The 20,196-nt window shown below is 45.2% G+C and overlaps 1 protein-coding gene across 1 annotated transcript in view; it reads right to left on the reverse strand.

Moving 5' to 3' along the window:
* The window catches only part of ADAMTS5 (ADAM metallopeptidase with thrombospondin type 1 motif 5), a 97,368-nt gene extending 81,631 nt beyond the window's left edge, over positions 1-15,737 (reverse strand). The window contains exons 1-2 of the mRNA XM_015418054.1: positions 15,599-15,737; positions 14,408-15,267 (exon numbers count right to left, since the gene is read on the reverse strand). Of these exons, the coding sequence (XP_015273540.1) occupies positions 14,408-15,267; positions 15,599-15,629 (891 nt within the window). The 5' untranslated portion in view covers positions 15,630-15,737. The remainder of the gene's footprint in view (positions 1-14,407; positions 15,268-15,598) is intronic.
* Between the last annotated feature and the right edge of the window lie 4,459 nt (positions 15,738-20,196).

The following is a 20,196-nucleotide window of genomic DNA, read 5'->3' on the forward strand; positions in this document are numbered from 1 at the left end:
TGAACTTAACACCCAAGATGCCTTTGCTATGAATGGCTTAAAAATCTTGTCATGGACACACAAGCATTTAAACTGCATATATACACATACATACACACACACACACACACACACACACCGCAGGTTAGGAAAGGCACAAATAGGTATAGGAAAAGGCCTGCATGGTTAACAAACAAAGTAATGGAAGCCGTAAAAGGTAAAAAGGATTCCTTTAAGCAGTGGAAAGCTAGTCACAGTGAGGCTGATAAAACGGAAGACAGGCTATGGCAAATAAAATGCAAGTCTGTGGTCACGCAGGCAAAAAGGGAATATGAGGAGCATATAGCAAAAAACGTAAAAACCAACAATAAAACTTTCTTCAAATACATTAGAAGCAGGAAACCAAGTCAGGGAGGCAATGGGGCCTTGGATGACCAAGGGGTAAAAGGAGTACTGAAGGATGATAGGGAAATTGCTGAGAAGCTAAATGCATTTTTTGCCTCTGTCTTCACTGTGGAAGATGAGAAGTGCTTGACCGCTCCAGAACCGCTGATTTCAGGAGGGGTGTTGAAAGACCTGAGTCAGATCGAGGTGATGAGAGAGGAGGTCCTAAAACTGATAGACAACTTAAAAACTGATAAATCACCAGGCCCAGATAGTACTTTTCTCCCTTTCTCACAATACAAGAACTCATGGGCACTCAATGAAATTGCTGAGCTGTCTGGTTAGAATGGATAAAAGGAAGTACTTCTTCACCCAAAGAGTGATTAACGCATGGAATTCACTGCCACAGGAAGTGGTGGCGGCTACAAGCAAGAAAGGCTTCAAAAGGGAATTCGATAAGCATATGGAGCAGAGGACCATCAGTGGCTATTAGCCATACGGTATAGATAGGGGCTCTCAGTCTGGGGCAAGTGATGCTCTGTCTTCTTGGTGCTTGGGGGGGGTCAACAGTTGGAGGGCTTCTAATGTCCTGGCCCCACTGGTGGACCTCCTGATGGCACCTGGTATTTCTGGCCACTGTGTGACACAGAGTGTTGGACTGGATGAGCCTTTGGCCTGATCCAACATTGGCGTCTCTTATGTTCTTATTAACCAAGATGGTGGTAACCCCTTTTTCCTTTGCTCACTTATGCCTTTAAAACCCTTCAGGTCATAGACCTGTGTCTTTTCATACTGTCTGAAACATTTACCTGTTCTCCAATTAGGATGAACTATAAATCTAAAGCCCTGGCCTGGATAGCCCAGGCTAGCTTGATCAAAATTAGAGCTCAGAAGATAAGTGGGCTTGGCTTTGGCTAGTATTTGGCTTCCAAGGAATACAAGGATCGTGACACAGAGGTAGGCAATGGCAAACCAGCTTTGAATGTCTCTTTGCTCAAAAACCCTACAGCGTTGCCATAAGTCAGTTGTGACTTGATGGCACTTTCCATCATTATAAATCTAAAAGAAAGATGAAGCAATAGATCTTCAAATGCAATAAAATAAAAACATTTATAACTTCACCAGATTACTGAATCAAATAATACATGGCACACATAATTGGAAGATACACATTATGAAATATACATAAAGATGGTTACCGACAACCTGTGTCCTAGAACTACCATGACCACCTATCATGTTTTTTGACCCTAAAAAAACTGTAGATGGGAGGGCTAACTCATACTGGGGGGCATGACACTGGACAAGAAGTTTAATTTTCTTTACTCCTGTGCTATTTTCTGAATCAAACCTGTACCATTGTAGGCACACACACAAAACTGGTATAGTTCAAGACACCCTGATCATTACAACAGCCTAAAAATTGAACATATTTATATACTCGCAGTAAAGCTCATTGTGAAATCAATACCCTGTTTCCCTGAAAATAAGACTTACCCAAAAAATAAGCCTTAGCAGGATTTCTATGCATTTGTGGTATAAGCCCTAGTGTGTCTTCTTGAGAAAAAATAAATATAAGACAGTGTCTTATTTTCGGGGAAACACGGTACAACGAGCTCTAGAAAGATGTGATGTGTAACGAATGCATAGGCTGGAAGCAGGTTAAGTACATATTAGGTAAAGGTAAAGGTTCCCTTGCTCGAAAGCCAGTCGAATCCGACTCTAGGGTTGCGGTGCTCATCTCCGTTTCAAAGCCGAAGAGCCAGCGCTGTCCGAAGACGTTTCCATGGTCATGTGGCCGGCATGACTAAACACCAAGGCGCACGGAACTCTGTTACCTTCCCACCGAAGTGGTACCTATTTATCTACTTGCAATTTCTTGCTTTCGAACTGCTAGGTTGGCAGGAGCTGGAACTAGAGACGGGAGCTCACCCTGTCTTGCGGCATCCGGGTCTTGAACCGCTGAACTACTGACCTTCCACAGCCTGCAGTTCAGCGTCTTAACCACTTGAGCCACCGCAGCTCCATTAGGAGTATGTAATAGAAAGGCACAAATGTGGAAGTAAAGTCTCACATACCTTATGTTACACAATACCTGGTGTCCAAGGTCACACAATGTGGGCCGGAAAATGCAGCACACAGGTCTTCGTGGAGTCATTTCTACAGTTGGGCACCCTCAATTGCTCCCTCTAAGGTGTGGAGTCTTGTGAGCAAAAATTTTGTTTCTCAGCTAACCATCAACGTACCGTTATCTGCCCCTCTGACTGCAGCTGACTTCTGCCCGCCCTCCATCCTGGAGATCAGTTGTAATTCTGAGTAATCTTCACCCCTCACCTGGAGGTTGAAAACAATGGTTCCCCAGGAGGGAATGGCTGGTTTGGAGGGCAGAGTCTATGGCATTGTACCTGTCTGAGGTCCCACCCCTCCTCTAACCTCACTCTCTCCAGACTTCACCCCTCAAATATCCATGAATTTCACAACCTGGAGTTGGCAACCCAATCTCCTTCCCAGCCAAGCATCAACCTGCCATTATCTGCCCCTCTGGTTTCAGCTTTGCATCTCCTCCCCCCTCCCTCCTGGAGATCAGTTGTAATTCTGAGTGATTTCCACCCCTCTTCTGAGATTGGCAACTGTGGTTCCCCAGGAGGGAATGGCTAGTTGGGAGAGTGGAGTCTATGGCATTGTACCTGTCTGAGGTCCCACCCCTCCTCAAACCTCACCCTCTCCAGGTTCCATCCCTCAGATCGACCAGAAATTTCCTACCTGGAATTGGCAACCCTATCTCCTTCCCAGCCAATCAGCAACTTTCCTTTATTTCCCCCTCACACTTCAGCTTTTCATTTCCCCCACACACACACACACCTGCAGCCTCTTCCGTGCTCTGAAGCCTTGACTGCCACAGAGTCCACCATTTTCTCCAGGGGAACTGATCTCTGCCATCTGGAGAGCAGTTGTAATTCTGAGTGATCTCCAGTCCTCACCTGGAAATTGGCAACAATGGTTTCCAAAGAGGAAACGTAGTCTTTCTCTGCAATGGGGACCAAAGCAGCTTACATCATTCTTCTCTTCCCCTTTTGGCTTGCAAAACAACACTGTAAGGTACGTACAGCTGAAAGTCTGTGACTGTTCCAAAATCACTCAAGAACCTGGATCTAGCAGACCCTGCCCTGAAGCACTGACTGATATGCCTAGGGCAGCCAACCTCTAGGTGGAGCCTGAAGATCACCAGGTATCACAACTGAACTCCAAACAACAGATCTCCCCCCCCCCCGCTGGAGAAAATAACTGCTTTGGAAGGTGGGCTTTATGGCATTCTGTTCAGCTGAGGCCTCTCCCCTCCCGAAAGCCTGGCTTCCATGGACTCTTCCATAAAATCTCCAGGAATCTCCCTACCTGGAGCTGACAAGCCTAGTCAGGACTGGCCCCATTGAGTTCCTCACAAAGGCCTGCAAAGGGCTTCCTTGCTTTGTCTAAACCAAGCTTGGTTGCCTACCATGGCGAAATGGGCTCCAGTTTACAACTCAGCTGTTCGCTTCCCACCCTTGTCCCATGGGTGTATCTCACTCCTTAACTTCGCTGCCACCACTCACTGAATTGTCACTGCTTTTTTAGAGGGATACTGAGACCCCTCTGGCCGAATCTCCCTATTTGGAGACAGAATCCTCAATCTTTAGGGGATCCCTGGAAAGTTGGCAACCCAAGGGTCTGACCTTTCCTTGCCTCCTTGGACTACCCTCTCCCTTTGTTATTGTGCAGAGTGGGGAAAACTATGTGGTCAGAGCACAACACAAATTATTAGCCCAAATAAAAGAATGTATCTAACTATTTACACACTTATGGAGCACACACACACATTAGATTAATAAACTGTAAAAGTAAGGACACACTATGAACCAACAGGGCATAAATCAACAGGGGTTAAACGCCATCCTCTTTCCCTGCACACCGGTTTCTGGCTCTCTGCTCTAGCCTCTGTCTCTCTGGCCCAAGAGAGCGGGGAAACTTCCATTCATTCCCCAGTCCAGCTGACTGTGGAGTGGCTGAATTTCTGCTGGCTCCCAGGGTTCCCCCACATCTCTGGCTTGTGGCCTGGACAGCCTGGTCAGCACAGGCAGTCCTAACCTCCTGTAGGACGAAGACGGCCTCGTCCCTGGATGGGCTGCAGTCTGTATTGATGCCGCCCCGCGTGTTGGGACAGTCCCTGTTTTCCTGCCCTTTTCTGCCTTGGGGCAGCTGGGAACTGTAGTCCAGCAGATGAGGAAGCCCCATTCAACCCCGTGAGTGATACCCCTACAGGCCCCTCTCTGGAACTACAGCTCAATTAAACCTTATGGTGGAACATTTTAAACAAAGAACCACAGACAGCAGCCATCTTACAAACACAGGTAACTGCCATTTCGTTTACACCTACCAACAGCCACTGCGGAAAAAGTTACTCTCACACAGGAGGCAAGCAGGAGAAGTGTCTGCATCAAGACAGAAAGCCATTTGCCAGGAATTTTGACAGGGCAGAGTGGCTGAAGGGGGAGTGGGTAGGGAAGAGGAGCAGACCCAGCACCAGGCCAATGGCACACGAGTACTCTTGAGTGGCGGCTGATGGGCCAATGGCTGAGGGAGGGCATTGCACAGCCAATGGGAGCTCATGGAATGTTGCCACTTTTAAAACAGCATTATTATATAGAGAGATAGCAGGGGTGGCCAAACTTGCTTAATATAAAACGTTATTCTAACGTCAGATGTTTGAGAGCCGCAAGACATAAATAAATATTATACATTTTTACTGGGAAATATGCAAATTTGCTTTTAACATTAAATGAGACTGACAAAAATAATAACAAAAACAGTAAAAGCAGATATTGACAATGATATGTATTTGTCCAGTGATATTTGTTTGCTAATGATATTTAGCTTCCCCAGCCACTCTGCTGGGAGCTGCACAATATGTGTGAAAGAGCCACATGTGGCTCCCGAGCCACAGTTTGGCCACCCCTGATATAGTGTCCAAACCTTGGGACAGGAAGTTTTAATACAGGCCAACATTCCTGCACAGAGGAAATAAAGCCAGAATGTAGTGCTGTAGAAGCTGCATTTTCTTCTGCCAGTGGGATTTGCTGTAGAAGCCAGGCATATTTCTAGGTAAGCAGAAAGGGAAACTGAATTTAGCAGTAAGTATAATTAAAGAAAAGGCAAAGTGAAATTTATACCATCAAATGGTCAAAGAGTAAGCTGAGAGCAGCCTGGAAGGAGAGGCCTCAGAAGAAATGTTAAGGGGCCAGACCCCGTGGACCCCGCGTTAGCTATGGGGCAGTCCAGCTAGCATCTCAGTCTTTGCTGGCCACATGACCTCTGTCAGCTTCAGTCAACTCCCCCTCAACTACTGGACTATCACATCCAGGCACTAGGATAGTGCTGAGAGCCCTGCTGCCAGCTGCTTATCTAGCAGAAGGAAGAGCTGAGTGTCATTATACTGATAGTACTCGACTCCAAAATTCCTATATGCTAAATAGCACTGGAGGGAGGATCGATCTCTATGGAACCCCACAATTCTCATCTGGAAGACCTCTCCTCACCAATAGAAACCCACTGATTGCACCCCTAGAGGAACAAGGAGAACCAACTAAGGGCAGTGCCCCTCACCCCCAGAGAGGCAAGGCGATTGATCAGGATCAAATGGTCACCTGTATTGAAGGCTGCTGATAGATCCAGAAGGATCAACAGTGCTAGCATGCTGATCCAGATGTAAATGGAGAATGTCAAACAAAACAACCAGTGCTGTCTTGGCCCCAAAGCCAGGCCTGAAGCCGACTGAAAGGGGTTGAGGGCAGATGTCTCATCCAGGAAGACCTGGAGCTGCTTTGCAACTGCTCAGTCAATTAACTTCCCCAGGAAAGGTAGATTAGAGACAGGGAGGTTATTGGCCAGCTTACTTTTATCTAAGGAAGGTTTCTTTAGCAACCATCGCTTCCTTAAGGGAGCTGGAGAAACAGACCTGTAAGAGAAACAAATTAATAATCTGTCTCCAAGTGCCACTTACCACTTCATGGCATGATTTTACCATCCACAAGGGACAAGGATCCAAGGGGCTTCACAGCTTTCAGGATCCTGTCAACATCCACAAGGATGAGCAGGCCAAACGAGTACAAAAAAGAACCAGAGAGAGCGAGCAAAGCCCCCGCCCCACTACTGTTATCAAGTTTGATGACCAACTCTAGGCAAAAAGAGTGGGCAACACTGCAAAAAATGTCACAAATTAATCACAGCTGAGGGTCAAATCAGTATCAGTTTTTAGGGCACACCAAAAGGGTGGTCAACTGTCAAAGCAATCTGAATAACTGAGCTGGTTGTGAGCTAGACGTTAATGGAGGTAGCAAAATACTCTTTTTGCCACTTTCACTGCTACCTTATAGGCCTTCAATTGGGCTGTATAATGTGTTTTCATAGCTTTGTCCCAAGTTTGTCCTTCTGAAGTGTCCTGTACTTTGCCTAGGGTTGTCAACTGCTTTGGGGGGGGGGGAGTCTATCCCTTTAATATATATTTAATGGCATGCTATTTACAAGGTGTTGCTATGGTTAAACAGGTTGCAGTGGTCACCAGGGTGCCTTTCACCAGCTTCGGCTTGTGAGCCAGCTGTGGCCCTTCCTAGGAGGGAAAGATCTTCCCATTCTGGTGCAAAACCAATAAAATCTAGATTAGATTACTGCAAAGCACTCTACATGGGACTGCCCATGAAGATTTTCTGGAAGCTACAGATGGTACAGAACGTTACAGCCAGAATGGGTCACAGGGACCATATCAGACCAGTATTATTCCCTCTACACTGGCTCCTAACCTGCTCCCTGATTCAATTCAAGATGCTGGTATTGACCCTTAAAGCTTGGGGCTTGGGGCCAGCATACATGAAGGATTGCCTTCACCCATACAAACCTACCCATCCACTCTGGTCATCTTCAGAAGCCCCTGCTTTGGGTGCCCCTGCCACCTGAGGCCAGATGTATGACAAACCAAGAAAGGGCCTTTTCAGGCACGGAGCCAATGTTTTGGAACTCCCTCCCCAGGGAGGTTCGTTGGTCTCACTCTATTATTTGCCTTCTGCCAGTGGGTCAAAACATTTTTGTTTTGTTTGGCAATACCCCCCCCCCCGGTTATTTTTATTGGCCTTTCTCCCTGGTTGTTTGTAGGTCCATATATTTTCATTGAATTGTTTAAATATTCTGGGTCCTGGTCACACAGAGACTTTGCCGTGTGAGAGGCAAGACTGCCGGGCGGATTAAAAGGGCACAGTCATATGGCAACATCTGGCAACCGTTGCATGCCCGTCTCCAACCCGTAGTGTCCAGCAGAAGATGCAGAGTTAAAAAGTAGCTGGGAAAGTGTAATATTATTCGAAAAACACGGGGTGCGGGCGGGCGTCTGATCGTGGAAGCGCTGGTCTCATCCGGCGCCTGTCCACGTCCCACCAGATGTTTTCTTGTAAGCCTCTGTGGTATGCACACACACGTGCATGTGCACAAACGCGGTACTGCTTTGTTGCCACGCTTTGCCATCACTGTGTGATCGGCGGCTGACAGCCTGAGCACAGAGCCTCGGGGGAATCTCGGATCGTGATACCGCGCTTCATTTTGCTCTGGAGCAAAAAGCCTCACTTCCCCCCCACCCCCGGATTATCTCGCTCATGTGACCGGGGCCCTAATATACCTTATTTTAAATGCTGTTTTTACATTTAAAATGTTTTAGTGCTTTGATGTTCATTGCCTTGGGGGACCCTATTTGGATGGAAAAGAAGCACTGAAATGTTTTAAATGAATAAATAAAATTCACCTTCATGCCATGAAAAGCTTCAGTTGCCCATTCCGCACATTAAGCCTTTTTTAAAGAGACATGATCAGCATGCTGGCAACTCTGATTCTGCCTACACCTTCAGTTGCCTGTGTCCCCCCCCCCTCAATACACTACATATATTTTGTAAGTGGTAACATTTCTAGGTTTTGTATAACATATAAGTGCTAAGTAATGGAGGTACTAACTAACTACTACTACTGGAGGTACTAACAAAAGTTTCTTAGTTCTTTTTCAGCCAAGTCGTATGGAACTTCTAGTAATTGTATCAGTACCACCTTGATGAGGCTCCCATGAAAGATCCTTACCTTTCCTAAACAGTAGAAGGCTATGCATTAGGGATGGGCACAACCCCCCAAATAAACCCCATGGTTAACAAACCAGGGGTTCAGGAGAATGGATCTCCCATAATTCACCCACGAACCTCCATGTTTTCATGGAGGTTCATGGAAGACAGTTCTTGGGCTCCAGATGCATTTAAATTTTTTTATCAAGCCTGGCGGGGCCCCCGAAAGTGAACTCTGCAGGCATTTAAATGCCACTGGAGCCCAGCACCGGCCCATGGCCCCACTCGGGTAAGCTCTGAAGGGATTTAAATGCCTTCAGAGATTATTTCCAGGTTGAGCCACGCCCAAGTGAGCTCCAAAGGCCTTTATAGGCCTTTGGAGCTCACTCTGGGAGCTCAGACAAGTTGGGAGGACCAACTCAACTCAGCTCCCAGAGTGAGCCCTGAAGGCTTTTATAGGCCTTATATGCCCATATAAGAGCCTGCCCATATACAAGCATATAAAAACTCACAACTCTGAAAGCATGTCATGCTCCAAAAAGGCTCTGTTTCCTTTAAGCATCCTGATGATGGTTGCTGAATGCGATAAGACTTCAGATACAAGTATAATTCTATACCACTAATAAAATCAGTGTGGCAGTCTGAAGATTAAATGAAGTTAAACCTACATATAAAGAAATACTTGCATATTCTGATGTGTTAGTCTGATAGATGATCCTCTAGACTACTGAAATTCAAGGTAGCCTTGAGTAATAAACAGGATGGAAAATGTACCTCACGCATTTGATCTGTGACCGAAAAACAAGCAAGTTGGAAAGCATCTGGGTGTACAAAAATTTAACAGAGCAGCATTTGGAGCCCATCAAAACATGCAGCTAAGGCTTAGCGTCTCATTGCTAAGCAACATACTTCATACATTCAAAACAGAGTTGTAAAAGTTGAACTCTCATGCCAATTGCTGCTACTTCTCAGCTTGTTGAAAAAACAAAAATGGAAGGAAAAATGGTATGCTTGAAAAAGACCTGTGCCCTGTGAGATGTTTCTCCTCTGACATTTTTACCTTTTAACTCCTTTTCATATTTACAGTCTGTGTCTGTGAACAGCAATTCATTTAGCTTGACTCCCAAGAGTCTTTCATTATATGGATTTTTTTCCTAATTAAGGCATATATGCTTCTGGTATACCATCAACAATTAAAAATGTGAGATATCCTAAACTTATACAGTACAGCTCAACTATAATGGATTACTTTTATCAATTATTCATTGTGATGAAAGAATGGGCCAGGTATACTATCTGAAATGATTTCACTTCATTGCAGAATCCTATTAGTATTTGAAGAAGGTATCTGGAACAGGGCTAATTTACACATTCAATCTGACATGCAAGTCAGGCTCAGTTCAGACACTGTGCAAAACCATGGTTTATTATAGTTTGTGAAATCAGGACTCAGCATATACATCAAGGGTTCCTAATGTGGCACCCATGGACTTCACAGTACCTGCCAGCACTTTTTCTGGTACCCAAGTGATTTTTATAAAATGGGTGGAGCTACTCTGGCAGGGCTTCTGATTGGCTGTGCAGATTAAAATAATGTTGTTTCAGCAGCAGCTGCCACTACAGCATTTGCTTTATTTTCTCTTTTGCACTCCTATTTCCCAGTGCATTTTTAAAAGAACCACTCCTGCCCCTGCCCTTCAGCATCCTCCATGTGTGTGATTGGCTTCACCTACCATGGTGGCCATTTTGTGTCCCACCTCCCACTACAGCCATTTAATAGTTGCCCCACCACCCTATGCCAGAATTCAACAGGTGCTCACAGGCTCTAAAAGGTTAGTGACTCCTGCCAGGGCTCTTTTTGTAGCAGGAACTCCTTTGCATATTAGGCGACATACCTCTAATGTAGCCAATCCTCCATGAGCTTACAGTAGACCCTGTAAGAAGAGCTCTGTAAGCTCTTGGAGGATTGGCTACATTAGGGGTGTGTTGCCTAGTATGTAAAGGAGTTCCTGCTAGTCCTGGCATACATAATCACTCAAATCTAGGTTTGCCTTGCCCATTGCTAGTTTCTTTGCCTTTTCTCTGCAGCATAGGAGGACATTATCAGGGGAAAAGGCAGGAAGGTAAGGTGCTCATAATAATAATTAAGTGCGATCAAGTTACAACTAGCTTATGGTGACCCTGCAAGGAGTTTTCAAGGTAAGAGATGAGTAGAGCAGATTTGCCATTGCCTTCCTCTATGAAGTAACTCCTGTCTTTCTTAGTGGTCTCCCTTCCAAGTACTAACCGTACCCAACCCCTGCTTAGCTTCCAGGCTCTGATGAGGCCAGGCCATTCAGACTGCTGAAGGTGTTCATACATCATGCAAAATCATATTTCAGATTCTGTGGTTAATAAACTACATTCACATCCTTGTTTAATTACCTAATTAACCATAGTTAGTGGTGAAGCCTATATTTAGATCATCGTAGTAAACACAGTCAGTTCAATTAAACCAAGGTTTGGTGCAATGTCTGAATGAAGCCCATGTGGGTATTTTTTGCTTTTACTCGAGGATGATTTAGTGTACAGCTGAGTTGAAATGTAACCCACATTAAGCATGCCATTATGTACTTTTCAAAATGATCTGGTGGAAAAACCCAGTAAAATGAACTGAGTATCAAGCTGGGTGCACACAATTAGGCTCCTTCAACATTTCCAGTGCATGGCCAGCTATAATGCAAATCAATACGCTAACACATATCAAAACATAATAATGACACATTTCCCAAGCCTACTCTGCGTTCCCTCACCTAGGCAGCTACTTTTTTCTCTTCAGAGTTTGCCTAGACCAGGTGGTGGGTTGACAAGCAAAAGTTTAAATGGACATTTTGTACATCATCAACAATGTGACAAAATCTATTTGCAGCTTATCACATACAGGATTTATGTTCCATGTTGCCAACTTACATGGCTATTTCGGCACATGCTCATTCTATCTATACAAGAAAAATTTTTGGAAAAGACATGTGGTTCTTCCTCACCTTTTAAAAGTGATTACTAAATCTGGCCATGCTATATAGATGGTGGTTGTCTTTTGAGCCCTAGGAAATAAGTAAATGGTCTAAAAATGTGGCCTGTAGACTTTCTCTACATTCCTCATAAGACATCTTATTCTGTATATTTCAAGACCCCATATCACGAGAGAAGCAAGTATATGTCTTTCTGTGTTTTGTTTTGTCATGTTACAAATCAACACATTCTCCATCTTCTTTACCATGCAAGTTTTGCCATATCAGTGCACATGTGAAGTTGGGCCATAAGATAATATTAGTCTACTGTTAATTTTTTTTTTTGCACCGTATGGCCTCATGACATACAGCAATAAAATGTACTTCTGTAGCCAAAGCACTGAGGGGCCATACTGCTAAATTCATTCTCATCATTGTGATGTGGAACACAGAGTTTGGTATATCTGTGTGTGTCTGACTGCCTTGAAAAGGAAAAGATGGATGCCTGAACCGTTTTAAGAAGGTGTAAAACCTCATTTTGGAGAGATGTTCTCAAAGGAACCTAGATAAACACATTACATTTTGTTTTGGTTGAGAAAAAATTGGGTTGGACTTCAAGAGCATGGAAGCTTCTTTTTGTCCTCTGAGGAGTTTATGATTGAAAATGAATGACTTTAGACAGCTACAGAAAAAAACACAATGCACAAGTGTAGCATGACAGAGTAGCATAATATTTCAAGTAGTCAGAGCTATAAAAACAGACTAGGGTTTTCCCCCCTTATCCCTGCATAGGAGTAGATCCTTCCAAAAAACATCCAAAGACTCTTTTTTTCCCAGGCAGTCTCCTGTCATATAGAAGAGGAAGGGAGCTCTAATGGAAAATTATTTGCATTTCAGAATTAAAGAAGGAGGAGAAGATCATACTAAGAAGGCCATTTGTGAAGAAAATTCTGGTTTATGTCAGTGGTGTCACTTGTCCTCCAATGCATTGTAAATGATTAGCCAATAATACATTTCATTCAGAACTCACACAAAGACCTCTATGGAGAGCGCTTCCTAGTTTAGCTTTTGCTGCTTAACACATTCCAAACTCTAGCAGATTAAGAGACCAATTTCCATCCTGTGAACATTGAGGCACTGCAACCCCACCTGCCATCTAACTCAGTGCACCACTTTTCTGCGGTGCTGCTTACATGTGGTTTGCATTTACACTCCCCTCCCTTGAGCCACACATGTTGTGCCTCTCCAGTTTTGCTGCTATTTTCTTTTCATGCTGGAAATGCCATGTTAAATTATTAGCAACCAAGGAAGTAAACTGTAAATTCCCCATGGTCTATATCAAACACATACACCCCTGACTAACCTCAACAGGCCAGATCTGGGTTTCAACTTCCTTGTGTCTGACTGATGGAAAACATCAAAATCACTGGAAGGCCTCTGACAGGTGGGTTTAGTGAACATTCTATCATTCCTTACTTAATTACTAAAGAAGTGTGCATGCAAACAAACGCATACGCCCAGAATTAAACTGTGTTGGCCTTAAAGGTGCCACTGGACTCAAACTTTGTTCTGTTGCTTCAAACCAACACTGCTACCCACCTGAATCTATCTTAATTACTCAATGACATATATCAACTGAGGGCTATCTAAGTGGAGAAACATAATGCATCATTGCTCATTTAAAATGGGAGAAGACTTTAAAACTCTCCAGAAGATGGTTTCCCAAGGAAATTATAGGAAGGAATTCTCTTCCAGTATGAATTCTGTAGTGGTAGCTTAGGACAAAAACCACTCCACTGCCACATGAAAGATTTAGGAGAAATTAGTTGTTGTAGATTTTCCGGGCTGTATGGCTGTGGTCACCTTGACACAGAGAGTACTCCATCTTTTTGTGTTATCCCTCTAAGGATGCCAGTCACAGCTGCTGGCAAAACATCAGGTCCTACAATGCCAAGACCATGGCCATACAGCCCAGAAAATCTGTAACAGCTAATGAACTCCAGCCGTGAAAGTCTTTGACAACATATTTAGGAGAAAGTTATCAAGATGAAGGTACTATGAGGACATGAATGCTGATAGAGCTCTTTGAAAGACATGTGCTGCACATGTGTAGCAGAACTTACCTTTTTTAACCAGATGCCAGCAAGAACTCTAACAAAAGAAGAGAAATAGGGTAGCTTTCAGTTCACTTGGGTGACTTTTTGGTGGGGAAAATTAATCTGATGTTTAGAAACTTAAGTCTCAAGGGCAGTTGTCAGAGAAAATAGTGTTGCTATTGGCTGTGTTCACAAACACCTGTTTAACTTCCTGATGCTATTCCAACATTAACTATTTAACTTCTGCACCACAAGCATACACAGTTCCAATGTGAACAGCTACTCTGTTTGGGCAGCATTTGCCTCCCACACACACACATCAATATGTGAAATATCTTGTGAATACCCATGAATGTAGTTAAGTTGCATCTCCCATGAAGTGAGTGCAAGAGCATGCTATACTTCAAAAAGTCACTCTACCAACCTATTTGTGTTTGGAAAAGCTCATTCTGAATGTCAGGACTGTCCCTTTCGTACCAATTCACAATGGATTCTTGGAACTACTGTTGGATCTTCAAGTAGAAACTAAATCTGATGAACACACCATTATGACATTTATAACGGTGTGAATATTTTCAGATGTCCAATAGTTAAGGCAGTGGCCATAAAATACTAGTGCAGACACAAAAGAGAGATGGCAAACCAGGAACAAAGGACAACAACCAGATAATCAGAGATCCCTGAAGTCAGGAGGGGCCCAATGAATAATCAAGTCCCACACTCCTGCTGTGAACCAGAAGGATGAAGCTGAAGGAGGAGGACACAGCAACAGCGTTATTCCACAAGGCTGGGGCATGAATGGGATCCCTTAGTCACGGCTTCCTCCCAAACCTACCTCACGGGTGAAGAGGATGGCAGCATCATAGTGTTCCTCATGATCGTCATCCAGTTGGTTGTGTTGGTGCTGCCACTTACAGAAGTTCTTGAGTGTGGTGGCTGCATTCTTATTTACTTCCAGCCCTTTCTCTTTGTCATCCAGCACCACCACCTTCACCACCGTCAGGCGGATGTGGTTCTCAATGCTGGCATGCCCATAGAGCCGGGATGCAATGGTGGCTAAAGTCAGCAGGTAATGATGCAGACCTTTGCCATACTTCTTGGCCATGGAGTCGTCAGCCACCAGGAGTAGTTCCACCTGCCTGGCCCTGGAAGTGGAGCGCTTGTTCCTACTCCTAGAACCCACTGTCTGGGAGAAGGGGGAGGACAGCGCTGCCCTGCTGATGAAATCCGTCTCCAGCATCTCTTGCCCCTCGGCCAGTCTTTTTTGATCAAGAAGCGGGGCTCTAGAGGAGCCTCGAGTTTCACAGGTGGGGCGAGAAGGCAATGTTTGGAAGCTGAAATGATCCCTGAAGAAGAGATGTAGCACCTGGGTGGCCTCATCCCCATAGATCTTCTCCCTAGCGGGCTCCTCCTCCTCACTCCGGAGCAATGGCTTCACCGTGTAGCGGGCGTGTTTGACTGCAAAGTAGCCATCCAGCCCGCCGCAAAGGTTGAAGAGGGCCAAGGACTGGGGGCTCCCATCCACCGTGCCCCGGTAGTAGCAGTGGCCCCTGCCTTGGAGAAGCTGCTCGGCAGACCCGAGGAGCGCGTCCTTCTCCAGATCCAGAAGGAAGCGCTTCCCCTCCGCGTAGAGAATGTAGCCCACCTTGCCGCCGCCGATGTAGGTCTGGTCCACGCTGTCCACGAAGCCGCTGGCTCGGTGCTCGCGATCCCACCGCTGGCGGAGGAAGGGGTGCACGAGGCCTGCGATCGCTGCCGCTCTGGAGAGCTGCAAAGCTTTATCATAGGCAGGTGCTGAAGTTGCTGGGGAAACTCCGGAGGCGGCGGCGGCGGCGGCAACAGAGTGCAAGCTCACGGCCAGCAGCAACAGCAGCGAGCAAACAAACTTCAGCAGCATGGTGGGCGCTGCAGCCGGTTAATCGATCGCCGGGTAAGGGATCGGCTCGGGAGCAGAGTGGGGTGCCGCCACCGGAATGCTAACAACCACTGCCGCTGCCTTTGCAGGACGAGTCAGGAGTGCATGAGCGGGAGAGAAGCGCCGCGTTGCCGGGAGGCATCAGAGAAGTTGGAGTACTTTGCACTTCTGTCTTGCAGCTGCAGAGTCATCCGATGGCGAGAGATCGGCACTTCCAGCAGCTCAGCCCGGACGATCTCGTCGGCTTCCTTCGACCCCGTTTTATTTGTATTGTTGAGTTTGGAGAGAGAAGGTAAAGGAGAGAGGAGGAAGGAGAAACAGGAAAGACTGTAGGTAACGCTTTTTTAAAAAAAAAAATGTCCCTGGTTGAATCTTACAGTTCCCTCTGTGACTTTATGGCTGTTTGGTGGTGGTGGTGGTGGTGGTGTTATCCCCAGTATGCCGATGTGAACAAGAGGAGAAGAGAGGGAGCAGTGAAGATGAGAGGAGGTGGAACAATGAATTTATACCGGAATGCCATCCTGCGATGGCAATTTCAACAATTCGTCATTGCAGGCTGCCTCTTAAAGGGAGAGCTTCAAAACCACCACTCCCACACTTCCTTCTCGGTTAATCAGACGGAGAAGGAGGGGAATTAAAAGGGGGGGGGGAGAGAAATGGGTGGGGGGAGTTTCAGGGAGGTGAGAAAGACCGAGGAAACAGAGGAAGGCGAAGGAACTGGGAGGAAACGTTTCTGTGAGGAGGGGGGGGAAACCCACAAGATTTACTTTGACTCGTTTAAAGCCACAGTGTCCTTTGGAAGGCACTGAAATTTCCCAGCCAGTCAGGTTTGCTCATCACAACCTTGTTTTCTCCTCTTCGTGTCCTGGCCAGGTTTGCCTGTTTCCTATTATGACAAGAAAGGTTTTTTGAATTGTTTTTTTAAGTTAGGTGGGTGACTCAACTTTATGGAGACATGAAAAAATGCTGGTGGTTTCTGAAACTTTATCTCTCTTGTGGATGCACATTAAAAAGACACATGCAAGACAACTAGGTTATGCAAGCAACATTTCAGTCTTGTGAAGAAGGGTTATCAAGGCAGCACTGTTGAGGCTAAGGGCAAGGCAGGTTTGCTGTGTCCTGGAATGTGTGGAGTCCTCTCCCTCCTGGCTACGAGTTGGCGCCAACGTTCCCTCTAAGCTCTGGAGTCTGGTGAGCAAAAATCCTACTTTGTGAGCTACTGGCATTAAAGTTGTGAGCAAGCAATTTGGCTACTGCATGAATTAGTTTGCTCTGGAGCCATCCTTCCTGAGCGAAGACAAAAAATGTGTGAGCTGGAGGCTGAAAAACTGTGAGCTAGCTCACAATAACTCAGCTTAGAGGGAACACTGGTTGCCACATTTCTGAAAGCGGGAGGCACGCCACCCTCCTCTTCCTTCCTTTATCTATATTGCGTGGATTGTACTTTAAGCTCTCCTGTCATTATCCCAAACCAACTGTCACTTAGACTGGAAGGTCCGTAATTTTACTCCCACACCAAAAATGAGAGCCAAAAGGCTGGAAAAGTTAACTCTTACAGTTGCCTTATGAAGAACTTCAGATAAATCCCTCACATCATCTGGTCAGCAGAACTCCTGTTCCAGTCCTTATGATCCAGCAGGACACCCTGTAGGCAGACAGTCATATGAAAATCTCTCTGTCTCAGTTAACTGCCAGTGTAATTAGTTAACCTTCCTCTGAACAGAACCATAGCCACCAAAAAGAAAAGAAAGCCTGGTCAATCTTGCTGATGGTCCTGAGGTACAAGGTCAGATAAGGTACTGCAGAGGGCAAGTTCTGAAGGAGGAAGCAAATCTTGTTTTTGTAGCTGTCACTCTTGGTTCTCTGTAGAAAAGTGATCCAAGTAGTGGGATCCTGGCTTCTGTGCAGAGAAGGCTGCTGTTGGAGGGATATAGGGAATATTAGCACTTATAAGTACAGGACCTCCAAGAATTTACATATACATACCTAACTTGAAGCATTTACAGTTATTTTTGTTCTCCTGTTCATAAAATGTTTCTGCATATCAGTGCTTAATGGAATTTAGCTATTTTATAAAAAATGAACCATGGAAGTATGTTGGCAACCCTGATAAAAATGCATCTGTTGGCTGTTTTTAAAGCTTCTTCTTCTTCTTTTTTTGCTTTTCAGGGTAACTAATGTGATGCTGTCTCCTTTGCACCTCAGTAAAGATGCCTCTTCTTCACATTAACGTGTTTCACATTTGCTTCTCTTTCAAATTAGTATGTTAAACAGAAGAATAGAACTCTGAATCAACTATTTTACCTTCACCACATCATATGTACTGATATCTAGGCATATAGAATACTCAAATATTGCTATCATTATTGAGTTCTTATTAACACAGGGGTGTCAAACATAAGGCTTGGGGGGTGGATCTGGCCCATCCAGGACTCTTATGCGGCCCATGAGCAACTGATGCAAGTGACAAAGTGCTGGGGGGAGTGGACAGAGCCACTCCATTGTGGCTTCAGCATGGCCGAACAACCTCATCTGCAGCAATGTGGGAGCATTTGCCCAGCGCTGCATTGTATGGACTTTCCTTCGCACCCCCCTCCCAGCCCATGGGGCCTTGCAGTGAGGATACACCAATTCGGAGCTTACCAGCTCCTGTCCTTTATACAGTGTCTATCTCCAGTACCTGGCATCACATTTTATGGCCACATGGCCCAGCCTGACAAAATGACATTTATGTCAGATCCAGCCCTCGTAAAAAAATGAGTTTGATGCCTCTGCGTTAACACATAGCTGTCCTGAATTTCAATCATTCCATGTTTTTCACAAAGAAATGGTCAATTAGCCTTATCCGTTAAGTGCAATTCTGTGCAAGTCTACTTAGGCCCCTGCTACACGGCAGGGGAAAAGCCTCTAAAAGCGCGGCTTTTAAAAGCCGCACCAAAGTTGAGACGCCGCGGCGGGATCCCACGGATCCCCTGGCCGCGGCGCCTTTTCTCCCCGGCACGATCAGACGCCGGGGAGAAAACACGGCCCTGACGGGGAGCCTGCCGAACTGCGCATGTCGGAGCATGCGCAGTTCGGCTAGGAGCTGGGGATGCGCCGGTGCAAAGACGCGCCGGCGATCCAACGGCCCGGCTTGCAGCGCGTCGTCCGGATGAACCACCTCGGGTAGGTGGTTCACTTTTGATGCGCCTCATCGGGGAAAGGGCCGGATCGGAGACGGGAGCGCAACGCCAGCCAGATGTTGGCGTGGGATCGCACTCGTTTGCTCCGTCTCCAATCCGGCCCACTCCCAGCCCAAAACGCCTCGTATGAACGGGCCTTAGAAACCTACTCTGGTCTATCCAGTAGGGCTTACTCCGAGGTAAGTGCATCATGAAAAGTAGGTATCTGTTGCAGAAATAAATAATTCTCAAGGAAAGGACATTACTGTGGGGTTATTAATACAATGCAATACTATTTTCTTTCATTTATCTGCCCAATTCTAAGAAGAAAATAGCAGCTGGTATGCTGAGAAGCTAGTGTTTAGCGTGCATTTTCTCTCAGCAATTTTCACGTAATAATGAGTATTTCAGCCTTATAGTATGTGATATACAACCCTTGCCTCCCTGTAACGAGTTTAGCTGTTATGGCATCCCAGGAGATGTAGTTCTTTGAGGACCTGTGACAGAAATCTCAGAATGTTCAGGCCCCAGGATTCTGAGGAGAATGATTCCTAAAATGATATACATTTTTACCAAGGATATGTATACTTTTATGAACCACCACAGAAACTGGGTTACCATTTCTGTACGGCTGCATAATTGAATATTGCACTGTCATTGAACTATAGCAATAATTCACAACTGGATTTTCCTGTGTGACCAAATCAGTTGCCAGTAATAGCTGTAATACAATTCGAACTTGGTATCCAGTGAGATGTGAGTGCATCCTACTTTGGCTAAATACTATGCCACTAGAACCATACTTTTTTGCTGACATTTTTTTTGAAGATAGGTTAATAATTCATTTTATAATAGTCTCTTTTCTTCTATGTTTTGTCCTTCCTGGCCTCTTCATTCTTAATAGTATTCCCTTGTTAGCATATCTCAGGTTACAGGATCACTAAATCCTTGTCAGATAGTCCTTTTTTTTTTTTTAAGTACCCGTTAGGTACACTTTTATTATTTTCCATATTATACACAACAAACATACATACAACATATCACAAACAACCACTTACAAACATAAAACATACAATGAGATCAGTATACTTTCTTATAACTCTATTACCATATTAAAAAGTTTCTTTAGGTTTGTTTAAGTTTCTGTGTACTCTTATCTTTTTACCATAGTTTCTGACCCGCAAATCATATGGCTGATTTTTCCCATTTCAAAGGTAAAGGTAAAGGTTCCCTTGCTCGAAAGCCAGTCGAGTCCGACTCTAGGGTTGCGGTGCTCATCTCCGTTTCAAAGCCAAAGAGCCAGCGCTGTCCAAAGACGTTTCTATGGTCATGTGGCCGGTACGACTAAACCAAGGCGCACAGAACGCTGTGACCTTCCCACTGAAGTGGTACCTATTTATCTACTTGCAATTTCTTGCTTTCGAACTGCTAGGTTGGCAGTAATTTCAAAGGTACAGAGCCTCAAATCCTCAGTTAGCTTGAAATTACAAAATTGTTTAGTTTTTGGGTCAAACTGAATGTGGAACTTCATGTATTGCTGTCAGCTTT

The sequence above is a fragment of the Gekko japonicus genome, unplaced genomic scaffold (assembly GCF_001447785.1).
Source record: "Gekko japonicus isolate JY-2015 unplaced genomic scaffold, Gekko_japonicus_V1.1 scaffold1320, whole genome shotgun sequence".
Taxonomy (NCBI): Eukaryota; Metazoa; Chordata; class Lepidosauria; order Squamata; family Gekkonidae; genus Gekko; species Gekko japonicus.